The sequence below is a fragment of the Pelmatolapia mariae genome, linkage group LG18, assembly GCF_036321145.2.
Source record: "Pelmatolapia mariae isolate MD_Pm_ZW linkage group LG18, Pm_UMD_F_2, whole genome shotgun sequence".
Lineage (NCBI taxonomy): Eukaryota > Metazoa > Chordata > Actinopteri > Cichliformes > Cichlidae > Pelmatolapia > Pelmatolapia mariae.
This window is the reverse complement of record NC_086243.1, coordinates 12,373,762-12,388,574: the sequence shown is the minus strand read 5'-3', so window position 1 is coordinate 12,388,574 and position 14,813 is coordinate 12,373,762. Positions and strand designations below refer to the sequence as shown.

The following is a 14,813-nucleotide window of genomic DNA, read 5'->3' as shown; positions in this document are numbered from 1 at the left end:
CTTGCATGCTATTTCCCAGCATTATTTAGCAGTTAACTGAGTTGTGTAAAACCACAAACTGCATAAACCAAAGTGGGTGGAGAAGACAGATGCACACATTACACAGAGAGCAAACGTCTAACTAAAACACGATCCTTTCCTTTGTCTCTCCCTCAAGTCTTCCTCCCTCCATTTGCCACGGCTTCATCTCATCTGTAACAATACACCTCTCCGCTCTTTTCTCCAGCGATGCTCTTCTATCCGCAAAGGAGAAGCCCCTCTGCTTGCTTTCTTCTCTGCTTCCCCTTTCACACTCTACATTTTATCCTCTTCCCTCTTCATACTCTCCAAGGTCACCGTGTTTGATCTTTCCTGGCATATAAGAATTTATTGCTGTTGGGTGAGAGCAGCATTATCTCAAAATGTCAACAAGAGACAGAAAAAAAAAACAGGTCTGCATTGTGCCTGATGACAGTGCAGTTTTTAATCATTATCCAGTTTGTTTAGGAAGTGCTTTCTAAGCCCAAGAGGTTGAAGAATTTAGAGGAGCATGTAATCCTTTAATCCTTTAATTAAAGCCAATACAATATGAAAATGAATAAACTTGCAGTTGCAAGGTTTTCACATGGTGGCAGAGCTAAAATCTGGGCTGATGCAAAATCCCAAAGCTTGCTCCTAAGTTTGTGTACATATACACAGAGTAACAACAGTTCTATAATGTGACCCCTTGGTATATGTCACACCTGCTGTTTTTTTTCCCCCTCTCCTAATCTAAAACCAAACTATCACATAGCCGCAGACTGTTTTCCTGTTAACACGAAATACGAAAACAAAACCACACATTTACTCAAAGGAAACACACAAACTGTCTTGCAAAAATGTTGACAGGTAGAAAAACAGATGCAAAGAGCACACATTACAGAGGGAAACACAAATGCAGGAAATCAAAGTGGCAAACAGACACACATCCCCCAAATCACGAAAGATCAGAAACACTCAAACGGTGTCAAGAAAACAAATACAGAATGCACACGCACGTCCACATGCACAGGCTTTGAGCTTGCTCAAGGGCAAATAAGTCCACTCAAGTACATGGCAGGGGTGGGTACTGATCTTAAGTACATTTTAATACAGAAGATAATTACCATAACTTTTGACTTTCTGATTTAAATAGCCTCCTTGCTAATTTATGCCTCTATTTTCCCCTTGTAGAAAAGGCTGTGTAAGGTTGCTTAAATTCACAGTGCATATAACGTGCAGATGTGATTCTTTGAGGTTCTGGCAGAAAAACATATTTACATCCCTGAAAACTAAAAACTTCAAAAGCCTGTCAACATATTGATCTTTGGCCCATGAGTGTTCACGTGATCGCTACGTGACCACGCTTCATGGCCTGATGCTGCACCAGATCAAGCCCATCTGTATACTCAACCTTCACTCGAGCTCATGGGCAAGGTTGTAAAAGTATTTGCAGAATCTTTCCATAGACACCAAAGAACTCTAAACCATCTCTGCGGTGTTTTTGCAGCAGTACTTCTCGTGCACACGCAGACACGACAATGTGAGGATCACGTTTTACAGTTAATGTAAATGCATGACAAACTCAAAGTACATCGTGGACCACATAAAGCCCATATTGATCAACTGTGGGCTGGACCAGTGAAACTCCCCATTCAGTTAGTTCAACTACAGAAGTCTTAATATAACAAAAGAAGTGCAATTTCAACAGTATATGTTAGTTTTTCTTCAATGATTAAAAAAATAAATAAATCCTGCAGCAGTAAATAAAAGACATGTGCCAGTGTGGTTCTTTGTGCTTAAAATGTGAGAAATAAATGTGAATAATTACCAAAACCGTCCTGGCAGCTCATTTCCCACACTTTGCTGTAATTATAAAACAGGATTGTGGCCCAAAAGAAAAAAATTTCTATAGCCTATGGTCATTTAAAAGTCATTCTGTCATTTAATTTTTATCTTTTACTTAATTACTTTGATGTATAATGAATGGCCATGGGAGAGGTCTTTATCAGCCAAGAAAAAAAGCACCCATAAAAATTATTAAAATAGATTTTTAAGTCCAGAGTTTTCCAGAGTCGTCCAGTGGGCCGGACTGGAGTCTTTCCCGTGCTGTTTCTTGTCCTCAAGCCTAAACATAAGGCTTGATATGCCAAGGGGTTAAACTACTTTTTACATATTTTAAATCTTTCTAATAGTGGGCCAAGTTTCTGTCTACATCAAACCAGAAAGTCAGCAGATTATCACGACACAGAAGCTTGCACTTCAGGATTTTTTTTTTTTTTTTAAATGATTTAATTTTGTCTTAAAAATTTGGCAAAATCTTCTGCAGAAGCTGCTTTGTCACTCATTATCAACTAGACATGGGAGCAGCTCATGGAAAAACTGTGCAAAGAGCTTTAAGTGTGAGGCTGTTTCGAGACAGAAAGAAAAAATTGATTCTCCAGGCGCTGAATCTTTATCCCATTTAAAATCCGATCTATCAGATACTTCCCTTGTTTTAATAGCCCTGCTGCGCAGCTTCCTGCCCGGTCTGAGTCTCAGTGCATTGCTTTTACTATATGCTCCCCCCAAGAGTGTGACTTTCACATTGTATGTAGAACAAATCAGTGCAGAATATTAAATATAAAGCCTGCTTAGATCTTCTGGGAGGCGAGCAGTGCAGTAAAAACAGCTTATAAATATTTCAATTGACAAATCTGAGCCTAGCCAGTAATGAGAAAGTGGGTTTAAATTATTCGTTATGACACAACAAAGAGAATTTGTACAAAATAACCAGATTCAAACCTCACAACAAAAACAAAAACAGCAAAGACGAGGATTAGCTGGAGGTGTTTCTTTATTCTCCGACTCCTCTGCAAACACTAGAAACTGAACTTTGCCAAACGTCCTTCACAGACATGGAGGGAAGTTACTAATGTACCTCCGGTGGCATCCTGTATCTGCTTCCCCAGTTCATTGTGTGACACCAACAGTTTTTACCACTATCACACTTTAGGACACACTGAAAACGCCACTGTGCAGAACTAATGCTGTAATGTTGCAACAATCCATGGAGGATTTGTTAGAAAACGCTTTCATACTAAAAAATGGGGGGTGGGGGGATGCAGCCACGGGGTGGGAGGACTAATGGCTACAAACAAAGTTGTTCTAAGCCCGTCCCACACAGACTTAGGAGAGAAGGATGTGAAAATCCTTTGTGTTTCAAGTCCTCCTAGAGCAAACTCCTTCTTGAAATGTTTGGGTAACTTTAAATTATCTGTGGTATGACTCACGTCTTACCGGCCACATTAGTGTCACGCAGAAAGATGGGCACTGTGGGCAGAGCTGGCCGGTACAGCAGAGCTGGTGGTAATACAAGCCACAGTGGTGTTTCTTTTTTAAGCCCTGCTCTCTTTTTACCATTACTGTAAATCCACTGTTTACTGTCTCCTCTGGGAAAGCAGGCAGAGAGATAAGAGAGAGGGAAGAACAGAAGATGTAAGAGAGCGGTAGACAGGAATAAAGGGAGCAGGGGAAGGGGTGAAGAAGAGGTAAAAAGAGCAAAGTAGATGAAGCAGAGAAAGATGTGAAGAGGTCATGAGATAAGAGGGAAGGGTGGACTCGACAGAGTGAGAGTGATAAATAGGTAGGGACAGAGCACAGTGGGCCTGTCTGACCCTCAGATCCCCTTGAACTGCAGGAAGGCGGGCTTTAGTCATAAAAATCTCAATTTTAGAGGAAATCGTTGGCATAATTTACTAAGAACATCTTAAATTAAGAGACCCAGACCTCGTGTGTAAAGAGACTGAAGACTCGGGATTTTTCAAACTGTGCATTTAACCTGTGTAAGATATGTTAAGGACATTATTACTTCAAGCCAGAATAACCAGTCTACACAGCATTTTAGCATCTTTTAGCTACTTTTTTGCTTGAATTTTAACTCTTACTGCTTCAATTTAGTCTTACTGTTCCCATTAACCTCGTTAGCATTTAGCTAATTAGCCATGGTTTTCATAAAATGCAGTTAAGGTCGTACTTACAATAGCCCAATGGCCAAAAACATGTGCTAATGGTGTGAAATGGTGCAGTTCACAACAACTTATTGAGTAACATGATGACACTGGATCACTTACACACATATCTAATCTGAGTGTGCTACAATTGTAACCTGCACATGGTGTCCTATAACCGCTTGTATAGGCTCCAGCTTAAAAGAGTAGATAGATAGAGGAACAGCCAGAGAGAATAGATGACCAGGAGTATCTGTGGCATATTATTAACTAATTATTAAGGATATTAATGTAAACGTGGATATAAAAAAAAATCTCTTTTTAGATAAGAAAATACTAAAGATGCAACAGAAATAACAAATTCACAGAAAGACTGAATAGCTGTATAAATGATTGGCTGGTGCTACTGGGAGTGTTTCTATGGTTCAGACACCAACATCTGCTATATCAGTGTATTCCTCCTACTGCTCCCTGTGGCTGTGATAATAGAAAGCTGGCGTTCCCTGTAACACAAACCAATCAATGGATTATAGCAGAGTCCATAATCTCTTTCTTATGGATAAATGCTTTTAAAACAACTGAATAATTAAACAAACCTAGACAGAGAGTGCCTGGCTTTAGCACATTAACAGATGTAATATGCTGTGTAAACACTATTTCAGAATTTCAAAGATGGGCAGCCTCATTAGAGAGGGTAACCTAATTATATACACAATTAGGAAGGTCGCTGTGTGTTTGTGTGTGTGTGCCAGAAGAAAAGAAGGAAGACAGAGGGACAAAAACAAAGCAGTAGAAGAAGAAGCAGATCAAAGTTCAAAACAAATTAAAAAAAAAAAAAGAAGCGAGGGAAGTTTGGGGACAGCATACGTGCGGAAAAGGCTGCTGCTGTTCCTGTAGCCTCAAGGCAACTCAAGGATCATCACACACACACACACAGGCATTGACACTTACTGTAAACAAACATGAGTTCTTACACGTGCACACATTCAGCAGGCACTCCTTTGCCACCGACCTAATAGAAACAGACTGAGCTAAAAACCCAGCTGATCCTTCACTGGCTTAACCTCTCAGGTCAGAGCATGGATTCCCCCAGCACACACACACACACACACACACACACACACACACACACACACACACACACACACACACACACACACACACACACACACACAGAGAGACACACACACACAGAAGCATCAGGTGCAAAACAAAAAAGGGGATCAGGTGCAAAAACAGAGAGGTAAGAGAGACAGAAGGGATGAAGACTGAACCGTGAAATTTAACCTGGGATTGTAATCCGCCTCTGTGGTTCTAATTTAGAAATCAGCTAATTTACAAGAAAAGTTAAAATATCTTCACTTGATTATCTTTAATGTTGCGCCTCTATTTGCACCTAGAACACAAAATGCTGCTGAATGCAGCAAGTCCATGCTCATCCAGCACAATGGACTTGGCACTAAACTGTGAGCAAGACCATTTTAAAGGAGAAATGCAGCACATCTCAGGTTTCAGAGCCTTATAATATACTATTACTGATCATTCTGATATCATGTTAAGTTTAACTGTGCTGACTTTAGCTTTAGATAATGGAAAACTGTAGCAATCAATAGTGCTGCTGCTTACACACAGTGTCATCTGCTCATGCACAAAAACAACACAGGCTGACGCAAAATTGCAGGCACATGTTCACAGTCCGAGTACACTGTTATCTGTGAGGTGCACGTGCTCAGATTAAGGTTAGAGACGCATGGCACGTGAGCCCGGACATTACACAGCACAGACAGAGGTTTATGATCAAAACAAGCTGTAAAATGATAAAAGCTGTAAGACAAAAAAACAAAAAAACGGAAGTAAAGCGGGGTGAGTAAGTCGATGAGCAATCTGTCAATGAAATGAACTTTATTAATTCAGGTGATGAGGATGTTTACCACTTCATATATTAATAATTTACTAAGACAAAAACAAAAATAGCAGTAATACGAAGGATTAGTTTTGGCCTTTATAGTAAAAATGCATCAACTTAAGTATTAAAACGTTTTAGAAAGTTATGCACGTAAAACATGTAAACCTACATTCGATCGCTTATAATAAATCTGTGCATGCTGTTATTGTGCCGCAGCTTCAACTGCAGTGTCCCTACATACAGGAAGCCATTCACATTTAATTGATGCAAGCTTACCATCTCCATTATGCTGTAATGCAACAACGCTGCTTGTACATTATTGTGTATTTAAATCTTGGTGTAGTAAATAAACAAATTTCAAAATCCACCGAACAGCGAAATCAAAAAGTTAAAAAACGAAAAATTGTTCAAAACAAACTGACGGGAATCATAAACGATTTGATGGTTTAATGATTCTCGGGAATATCAAGAGAGCAATAAAAACTGGGAGGTGCCTTTGTCAAACTTCATAAGTGGATGGAGTATCCGCTCTGCCAGACTGCACTGCACTGCTCAACACTCTTCATGTTACAGGCTGTTTATCCTGGGAAGCTGGATTCAGGAATCCCCGCAGTGGTACCACAGTTGTTATGGAGGAAACTTATACTAGCTACATCTGGAAATCACCCGCAATGGAGAGCTGGTGGAACACACCTATGCATGCAAGTAAGTCATTGCAATCCTAGAAGGCGTATTTGTGACGAGATTTTACAAAAGTTAAAAAATAATAATAATAAACATTTCTGCAGGCAAATCTAAGACCAGAATTTGTGCACCACGTTTTGACTGAGTGGGCTTTAGTTTTTCAGATATTGTTTTGCTGTTAAAGATAACAGCAGGCATCTGTTAGTAACAAACCTCCAGTGTGCAAAACACTGAAGGGAAGAAAGACTGCAGAAAAGCCTGAGTGTTGTTTCAAATCTCTCCAAGACAGTGAAATGGATATGATTCATATGAGGTGTAAAATATGATTACAAGTGGGCGAGTATGATTCACTCCTGCCACTCACTGCACTCTACCTTTCTTGACTTTAGTAATTGACAAATCTATAACAAGCACACTGAACTCAGGCCTTTGGATTCAAAGTTTTCTTGCCCTTTTCTTTCCAACAGCATCACGCACACTCAAAGCTTTGCTGCTTGGTCCCAGGAGGACAGGGAAGAGCTCCACGGGTAACACCCTGTTGGGTCGAGGGCGGGTTTTTGACACGAGAGGAGGAGGGGCCAGTGCAGCAGCTGGTGCTGTCACTGCTGGACGCCATTTGACCGTGGTGGATGCACAGGGCTGGGGAACATCTGAGGACTTTGTTCCCAAAGAGGAGAAAATTGAACTCCTGAGAGCATTATCGCTGTGTGGAACTGAGGGACCTCATGTGGTTCTGTTAGTGATTCCTCTTATGGACTTTACCGAGTCTGAGAGGAAAGCAGTAGAGAGAAGGATGGAAATCTTCACCTCTGCTATCTGGAGACACACGATGGTGTTGTTCACTTTTGGAGACTTGCTAAAAGAAAAAGGCTGCAGCGTACAGGAGCACATCCAAACAGGTGGCCCTGCTCTGAAGTGGCTGATGGAGAAATGTCACTATCGATACCATGTGCTGGATAACAAGGCAGCTGTTAATTGCACGCAGGGGGGACTAAAGCAGGAGGTGAACAGAAGTGGAAGGAGACAGGAATGGACTTGGCTGAAGAAAACTGACAAAGAAGCACGAGGGGTGAGCACCGGAGGTGAGCTGGATAGGAGACGAGAAGGAGAGCAGCAGCAAGTGAGAGACCTGCTGAGCAAAGTGGAGGATATGCTGGAGGAGAACGGGGGGTGGCACTTCTCCTTTCACATGTACCAAAGGCTGGAGGAGGAATGGAAACGCAGAGAGCAGCAGCTGAGAGCTTTGCTCGAGGCACAGACAGAAGTGGGAAGTGCGAGGAGAAAACAAAAGACGGCAGAGACAAAGGCAGAAGTGGAGCCAGAACAACAGCCGAGTTTGGAGGCTGAAGAGCAGGAACAAAGCCGAAAGAAAGAGCTAGAGAACAAGGAGGGATGTGTGCAGAGGGAGATAAACACAGGGGAAGAGAGAGAAGAGGGAGTCGAGGTGGAGCTGATGAGACTGAGCAGTGAGGAGGAGAGGTGGGATACGAGCTCTGAGAGCGGGGGGGAGAGAGAAGAAGAGGAGGAGAGAGAAAAGATGAGGGGGCAGCTGGATAAGGAGAACACTGAAGTAAAGACTGGAACAGTGACTTCATGTTGGCCCAGTGGGGGTCCAAGGTTAGTTTTAAAGCCAATCAGGAGGCTGGCCTAAGGCAGTAATAACCACCAACTCCAACAACAACATCTGGTCATTTACTCTCATGTGCTGTAACAAAAACTCTTGTCATGTGATCACCCACTAGAAATGAACAAATCCGGATCTTCACAGACCTACACACAGCCACAGGCCGTTCACAAAGACCGCCTTCACAAAGCTGAGCCAACTGGCTTCAGATTTATATTTAGTATAGACATGAGAGTGGGAAGGAAGTGAATGTCCCAAAAAATGTGAAACTACTCACCGAGTGTATTTAATGGACTAAAATGGTATCAAGTCAATAAATAAATACTGTGGGGTTTTTTTGTTTTTCCATTTGCATTGCGTGTCAGTCATTGGTTCCATTGGTTATAACTGCACATATGCCAGTCTGCTTCTAAAATCATCAGGAATGTGAGACACTGTGTGATTTCAGTCCTCGCTTTTCTAATTATGTACATCTGCGAACTGTTGCAACACTTCCTAATTTTAAAAATATTTGCAGCACTCTTGCACTCGAGTAATTAAAATCCAATTTCCCTTCTTGGGGTAAACAGACACAAATAAGGCAACTCTGCTATCCGGAGAAAAAGTTAGCGGATGAACTCTGATAAAGGAGGATGCTTTCTTAACACCGCTCTCATTATTTTCCCCTCTTATATTTTTAGATTTTCAATTTGTAAATAAAATTGAGGCAATCACTGTCACTCCATTGGAGGTTTTCAGCCTAAGCCGAGGGACGTGTGGTGTGCCACCCATTTCATTAAATCTCAGCAAACTGTCAACTGGCTTCAGGGGATTGCCGTCTCTCCTCGACTGACAGACTGTTAATTCTCATCTCTGGCTCGCAGTCATGATGCCGTGCGAGGTCATTTGTGCCGTAAGCAGCGAGGTCACTGTCTGCCCTGGACACCAGGCAGGACCAGAAAAGGCCATTTCAAATGCACATATTCAGATAAATATTTCATTAGGAGAGCTCCAGACTGTTCAGATTGTTAAGAAAAAATAAATCCAACCCAACTATTCATAAAAATGAGGGGTTTTTTTCAGTCCTTTGCCATTTTTGAAGCAATGCAAAGATTTTCAACACTGTATTAATTAGTGAGCGTGCAGACGCTGCATTTGTTTTCGTCCCACAGCTTCTTTTAATTAGATACACAAAGCTGCTGTGATACTAATTTGGTCCAAGAAGTCTGCTGTCTCCAGACATGAGCTGCTGAGATTTGTGTTTACAGAGCTTCACTGGAACCAAACGTTACACCAGATGCTTTCAGCAGTCACCTCTTCCCGGGCAGACTGTGCAATCTATCAGTGATCGAGTTTACGAGTTTAAATACGAAAAGTCATAAACCCCTTTTAATAGAGATTGCTTTAAAACTAACCCTCCTTGCTACCTCTGAACATTAATGTTATAGGCCCATTAAAACCAGTTATTTTAGGATGAATGGTGGGCCCTAACATACAAACTCACTTGCTAAAATTAAAAAAAGACGACTGAAAGTTGTATTTTTCCAAAAAGCATGACGTTTTGAATCAGTCGGTCCAACAATAAAAGCTTTCAGCTGACCCTGCAGCCGTGTTCTTAGAGCTGACAAAATTGTTAGCGTGTAACTGCTGCCAGTAATCTTCTATTTGATAACACAGTAAGGTTCCTCCTTCAAAGTCTCCGTGTTGACATCTCTGACCAAACTGCAACTCATCTGGAATTTGATACCTTGTTATGATTTTTATTGGACTTCGTTGCACAAGATGAAGTCTGACGCACGGTTGGGTGAGCACTATCAGCTTTAAATATGCCATGAAATTCCTTATCAAGACAAACAGTGCCTGGGAACAAAGTGTTTTGGGAATTACACAATACCTATAGTTGCCATTTAGTGAATGAAAGGTTCATCCGCAATCTGTGTTATGTAATAGCAGATCGCTATTGGTCAGGAGTCCACACTTCAACATAAGAGGTGCTTCTGCAATGTTAAAGAGTACAAGTGAAATTATTAAACAGAAGAATTGTAATGGTGTTCACCTTTAATAGTAATATAGTGAATGACGTGGAGCTATAAATAACCCTCTGCACCTTTTATTTGTCTGGCTCCAATAGCTGCTTGAGGTGAGCACTCGTCTAGGCCACTGCTGTTGCTATGAAACAACTGACAACCCATTTAATGTGCAGCACTGGTGAGCTAAAAGCTGAAATATTTTTGACTTTTAGCGCTGGAATGTGCTCCACTCGAGCAGCAACAGGCATGAGTGCCGTCCGATAAAGCTGTAGCCCGGTCACAAACTCAGCTTTAGTATATCTGCACAGACTCACTGTCAATGACAGGCTCAGCGTGTATTTAAATGCTAGTGCTTACCTCAAATGACATGATCATGACTATGACAGTGTTTCCCTAACATCTAACATAGCATCTTCCTTAACTAGCGTTTAATGTTAGTCGTCTTGTCTCTGTGTTAATCATCTCACATTTGAGTTTTTCCTGTTTTGCTGTGATTGCTGGTTTTCCCCGTACATCTCTTTTGATCTTTTTTAGAACCTTTGATTTTGTTCAAATATGCCTAATCCTTTAAAAGTCTCCAATTAATCCCCTGCGTATCCGTAGTCAGATCGTCCTCTTCAGAGGGGTTTACTGTGAAGCAAGATTAATGGGTTAGCAATCTATGTTGAGCTTGTCTGTGTGACAAAAGTGCCCATCTTTTTACGTGACTAGGCGAGCTGGTCATGTAAAAACTTAAGCTAAACAGACAATGTGGTTGATGTTCATGTCTCGTTTACACTGATGTAACTGCAGCTACTAGAACACACACGCGATGAATACCTGTTCAGCCGTCACATTAGAAACAAACAGCAGCACTGAGAGCACGATCGGCATTAAAATAACTCAAACTCAATTGCTTATTTTATCACTCTGTGATTTCTGGCAGCATTAATATTTTGTCTTGTTTGTAACTGTGTTGCTGTATTATTTTTTATGTTCTTTATAGATTTTTTTAAACACCATTTTATTATCATTACCTGATAACTGACTGAAGTAGGCGGCACTCATAAGGATCATTTTGTGTGAAAGAAGACTCATATGACGTGTGAAACGCCCCCATTCATGCGAGCAGACAGAGAGACTGAAACAGAAAGCCCGACTTGACAAAGAAACCTGATAATTGCTGTTGTGATGCCCATTATCTCTGACTGGAGTAGGAAAGCCTGGCTTTATTGAGCCGCCTTTGTAGTATACCCCTCTAGTTATTTTCATGCTCTTTGTTTAGGATCATGTTGAGGCTCCTTGTTTAGGTTTTTATCTTTTTTTGCTGGCTTAATTAAGAGGGTTTTTTTTTGTTATTTCTTGCCTCAGTGTCCTGCCTTTGGTTCCTATCTAAAACCATACTCTTCAGATGTTTAGCTTTGCAAAGGTGGGTGAAAAGTGTGAAAACTGAGAAAAGCAGGGCATCGTTTTTTTCTCCTTTCTCTGTATTTTGCACCAAAAAGCATGGTGTTGCAAGTCATTAATAATGAAGAAGGTGTCAGAGTGTTAATTTGAGGTCTAAAACTTGCTTATGTGCAAAGACATTACCCATGACCGGCCATACCACACCGAAGTAAGACAGTTAAGCAGAGGTGTGAGGTCAATGTGTTTCTTTGACGTCCAATATCGGTTCTTTGTGATTACAGTGACTGAATGTGGAGAAACAGACGAATTGTTGAGACTTTTTTTTTTCTTAACTGACCTCAAGCTGCAGTGCGCTTGAGATAAAATCAGCCTGTATGTGACACATGAACTAAAAGTGAGTTTGACACCCCTGGTCTCCACACATGTCCCACATTCTGGTTGATAAATGGACTCTTAAGACCTAGAGGTTTCTGATACTGCTCGTTGTCCTTTGAACAGAAGTCGCTACCATCACTTAAAAGTTTCACAGAACTGCTAAAACTTTTGCAGCCACCAGGATAACAAAGAAACAAACAAAAAAAGTGAACTGAATCAAAGCTGCTAATTTTATCGTATTCTTTTTCTATTGTTTCTTCCCATGATCACAAGGCACTCGCTACAATTGCTGAGATCCAGTTTTACATGATAACCTGGCCTAGAAACCTAGTAAGCTCAAGGAGCTAGTAAACCACATCTTTGGCCCTTTAACAAAAACCTATACCTTGATGTTACAAAGTGCATAAGTTGCAGCTTTTTTGTCTTTCTCAGCAAGTCTACAAAAAAAAGCCACAGCTTTTGTTGATCTTGATGCCGAAGTCCATTCTTGTTTCCTCACTGGTACAAAGGTGCTTTCAAGATGTGATTAGCTCAGTCTAGAAGAGACTGACAGACAGACAAAACCTGTGAGCTTATTTGACCCCAACTGAAAATGATACTCTGCCAACTACAAAAAAGAAATTGTTACTAACCAACACGCACATAAGTCATAATTACATAAATGCTCACGTAAATGCAAAAGTGTCCGACTGATCTGATTAATGCTGTCCTCTTCTAAAGGAGAGTCTTTCCTCTCTTTGCTGAGGCACTGCTGTGTGCTTATGCAGCCTTGTATCCGTGCATGCAGTGACAAACAAAACAAAGACACTAACTGTGTTTTCTAGATAAAAGAGATGAGCTAGTAATGGAAGAGATGAGTACCAAGTGAATGCTGCATATAGCTGTAGTTTATGTGAGGCCATACAGGCCTCTCACACACCGTTCAAGGATTTTTCTGGCATGTCTCCATTTACTCACTCACCTTCCCCCTAGCTTCGGGCTCATAAACAAGTCATACGCTAGTCGGCTTAACACCGCTGAGCTGAGACGACCCACGGTGCCGCTTCATGCTCTAAAATGATTCAGTGCAAGGTGACTTCTTCGGCTATTTTTTTGCTCTGATGCACTCCGCTGTGGATCTTTACTCCATTACAGCCATCCATCACACACCCACTCACAAGATTAGAGTGCACTGACAAACTTTTGTCACTATCTGTTCTTCTTGGAAGTTGAGTCATAAACTGAACATAAAATATAAATTTACAGAACCGAGAATTACATCACACTGTGTTTTACACTGAGTAAGTCACTATTCGGTTTACACACCAGCACCTGATGGTATATTGTTAGTCAAGCATCTGAAATACTAAGTAACTATTTCTACACAACACTTTAATTAAAGTAGGATTACACATCTCTGACAGCCTCAACTGAACATTTTGTTCCTCAAATGTAACTTCTGCAGTCAAAGCGTATGAGAGAGGACAGGGCAGCAGTGTGGGCTTGGACCAGATCACAGCAGGATCGGCCAGCAGAGCTACAGTAACCGCCCGGGCACAGAGCCCAGCTGAGGGTGAGGGGACCACGGGGCAATGGGAATTAGATACACAGAGGAAGTGATGGATAACTAAAGAAATAAGAGTAACAGATGAAACACGGGCTGTATTCGGAGAGAGTTACATAGAGGGCAGCAGAGGAAGAGAAGGAATAGAGAGGGGATAAAGTGAAGAGTGAAAGCAGCGAGTGTAAAGAGATCTACTGGTTGTCAGAAAAAAGATGGAAAATGTGGATTGAAGCTGCACAGCTATTTTTATTACCTTTGGGCCTGATCTTTCTGATTAAGGAAGGGTGAGCATCTATGGTATTAAATATAGACTTTGTCCCAGTATAATTTTAAATGTTTTAAATCACATGAAAAGAAAACCGCAACAGAGATAGAGCTGAATAAACTGGTGTAATTCAATTTTAACATACAAGTGATATATGCAGGTATAAAAACTTGTCTGCACTGCACTTCCTCCTGTATGAGACTACAGTACAATTCATCAGTGAAATATCAGCATGAACATGTTTCAAATACACTTTTCCCATATGCCTCTTCACTTAAAAGAAACATTTTCTGTGTCTGAATCATGTGGGAAAACAACTCCGTAGGTTTTTCTGTGTCCATCAATTTTTTGCATGCTTGGCAGCAGATTTCAACAGCGTTCCCAAGCAAAGCACTTAAAACACGACAGGTCACACAGCTACAAATGCCGCACTTTCTATGGTGTTTCGCTGGAGTTACAGTAGAAAAAATATGTTTGGGTGGGCAGGCAAAAATGTTATCACCCGAGATCTCTGATGCCACGAAATGAAAGAACACATCCGCTGTAGCGCTCGGCTGGAGGGCAGACAGGGCATCAGCAAAAACACTCTGAAAGAATTACCTTGTATTGACTCAATGCACAGTGAAATCAAGCTGAGCAAGTGCATCATTATATTACAGTCATTCAACTTTTATTAAAAATACTAAACAAAACTAAAAAAACAAAGAAGACATGGCGTAAACTTTACGAGCGTGAAAGCATCAAATCAAACGGTGACCTGCGTTAGTCGAGAGCTGCTCGATGCTTCGTATCAACTGTGTTTATTTGTTTTTTGTGTATTTATTTTGACAGAGAGCAAAAGGCCAGAACAGTCATTTCTGCAGGAGAAATGCCACAGAGAAGTTTATACACGACAGGCATGCGCTGCTGGTCTCCAAGGTTACCATCGAGCACAACAGTTGTTGGATTTCATTGTGAAATCGACACTAATTGTAGACATTAGCAAATGGTAGTCTTGTGTGTACAATGTTTGAAAGCTCAGTGAGCACAGAAAAG

General features: G+C 41.1%; 2 protein-coding genes across 8 annotated transcripts in view; one reads left to right on the top strand and one right to left on the bottom strand.

Moving 5' to 3' along the window:
* Positions 1–14,813, bottom strand: part of LOC134617290 (SPRY domain-containing SOCS box protein 4-like) — an 82,559-nt gene that overhangs the window by 11,237 nt on the left and 56,509 nt on the right. The gene's annotated exons all lie outside the window — the stretch shown is intronic.
* zgc:136870 (uncharacterized protein LOC664693 homolog) lies at positions 6,507–8,525 on the top strand. Its single transcript, XM_063462457.1, has 2 exons — positions 6,507–6,597; positions 7,044–8,525. Exons 1-2 carry the CDS (start codon positions 6,522–6,524, stop codon positions 8,225–8,227), a joined length of 1,260 nt encoding a protein of 419 aa, XP_063318527.1. The 5' UTR covers positions 6,507–6,521; the 3' UTR covers positions 8,228–8,525.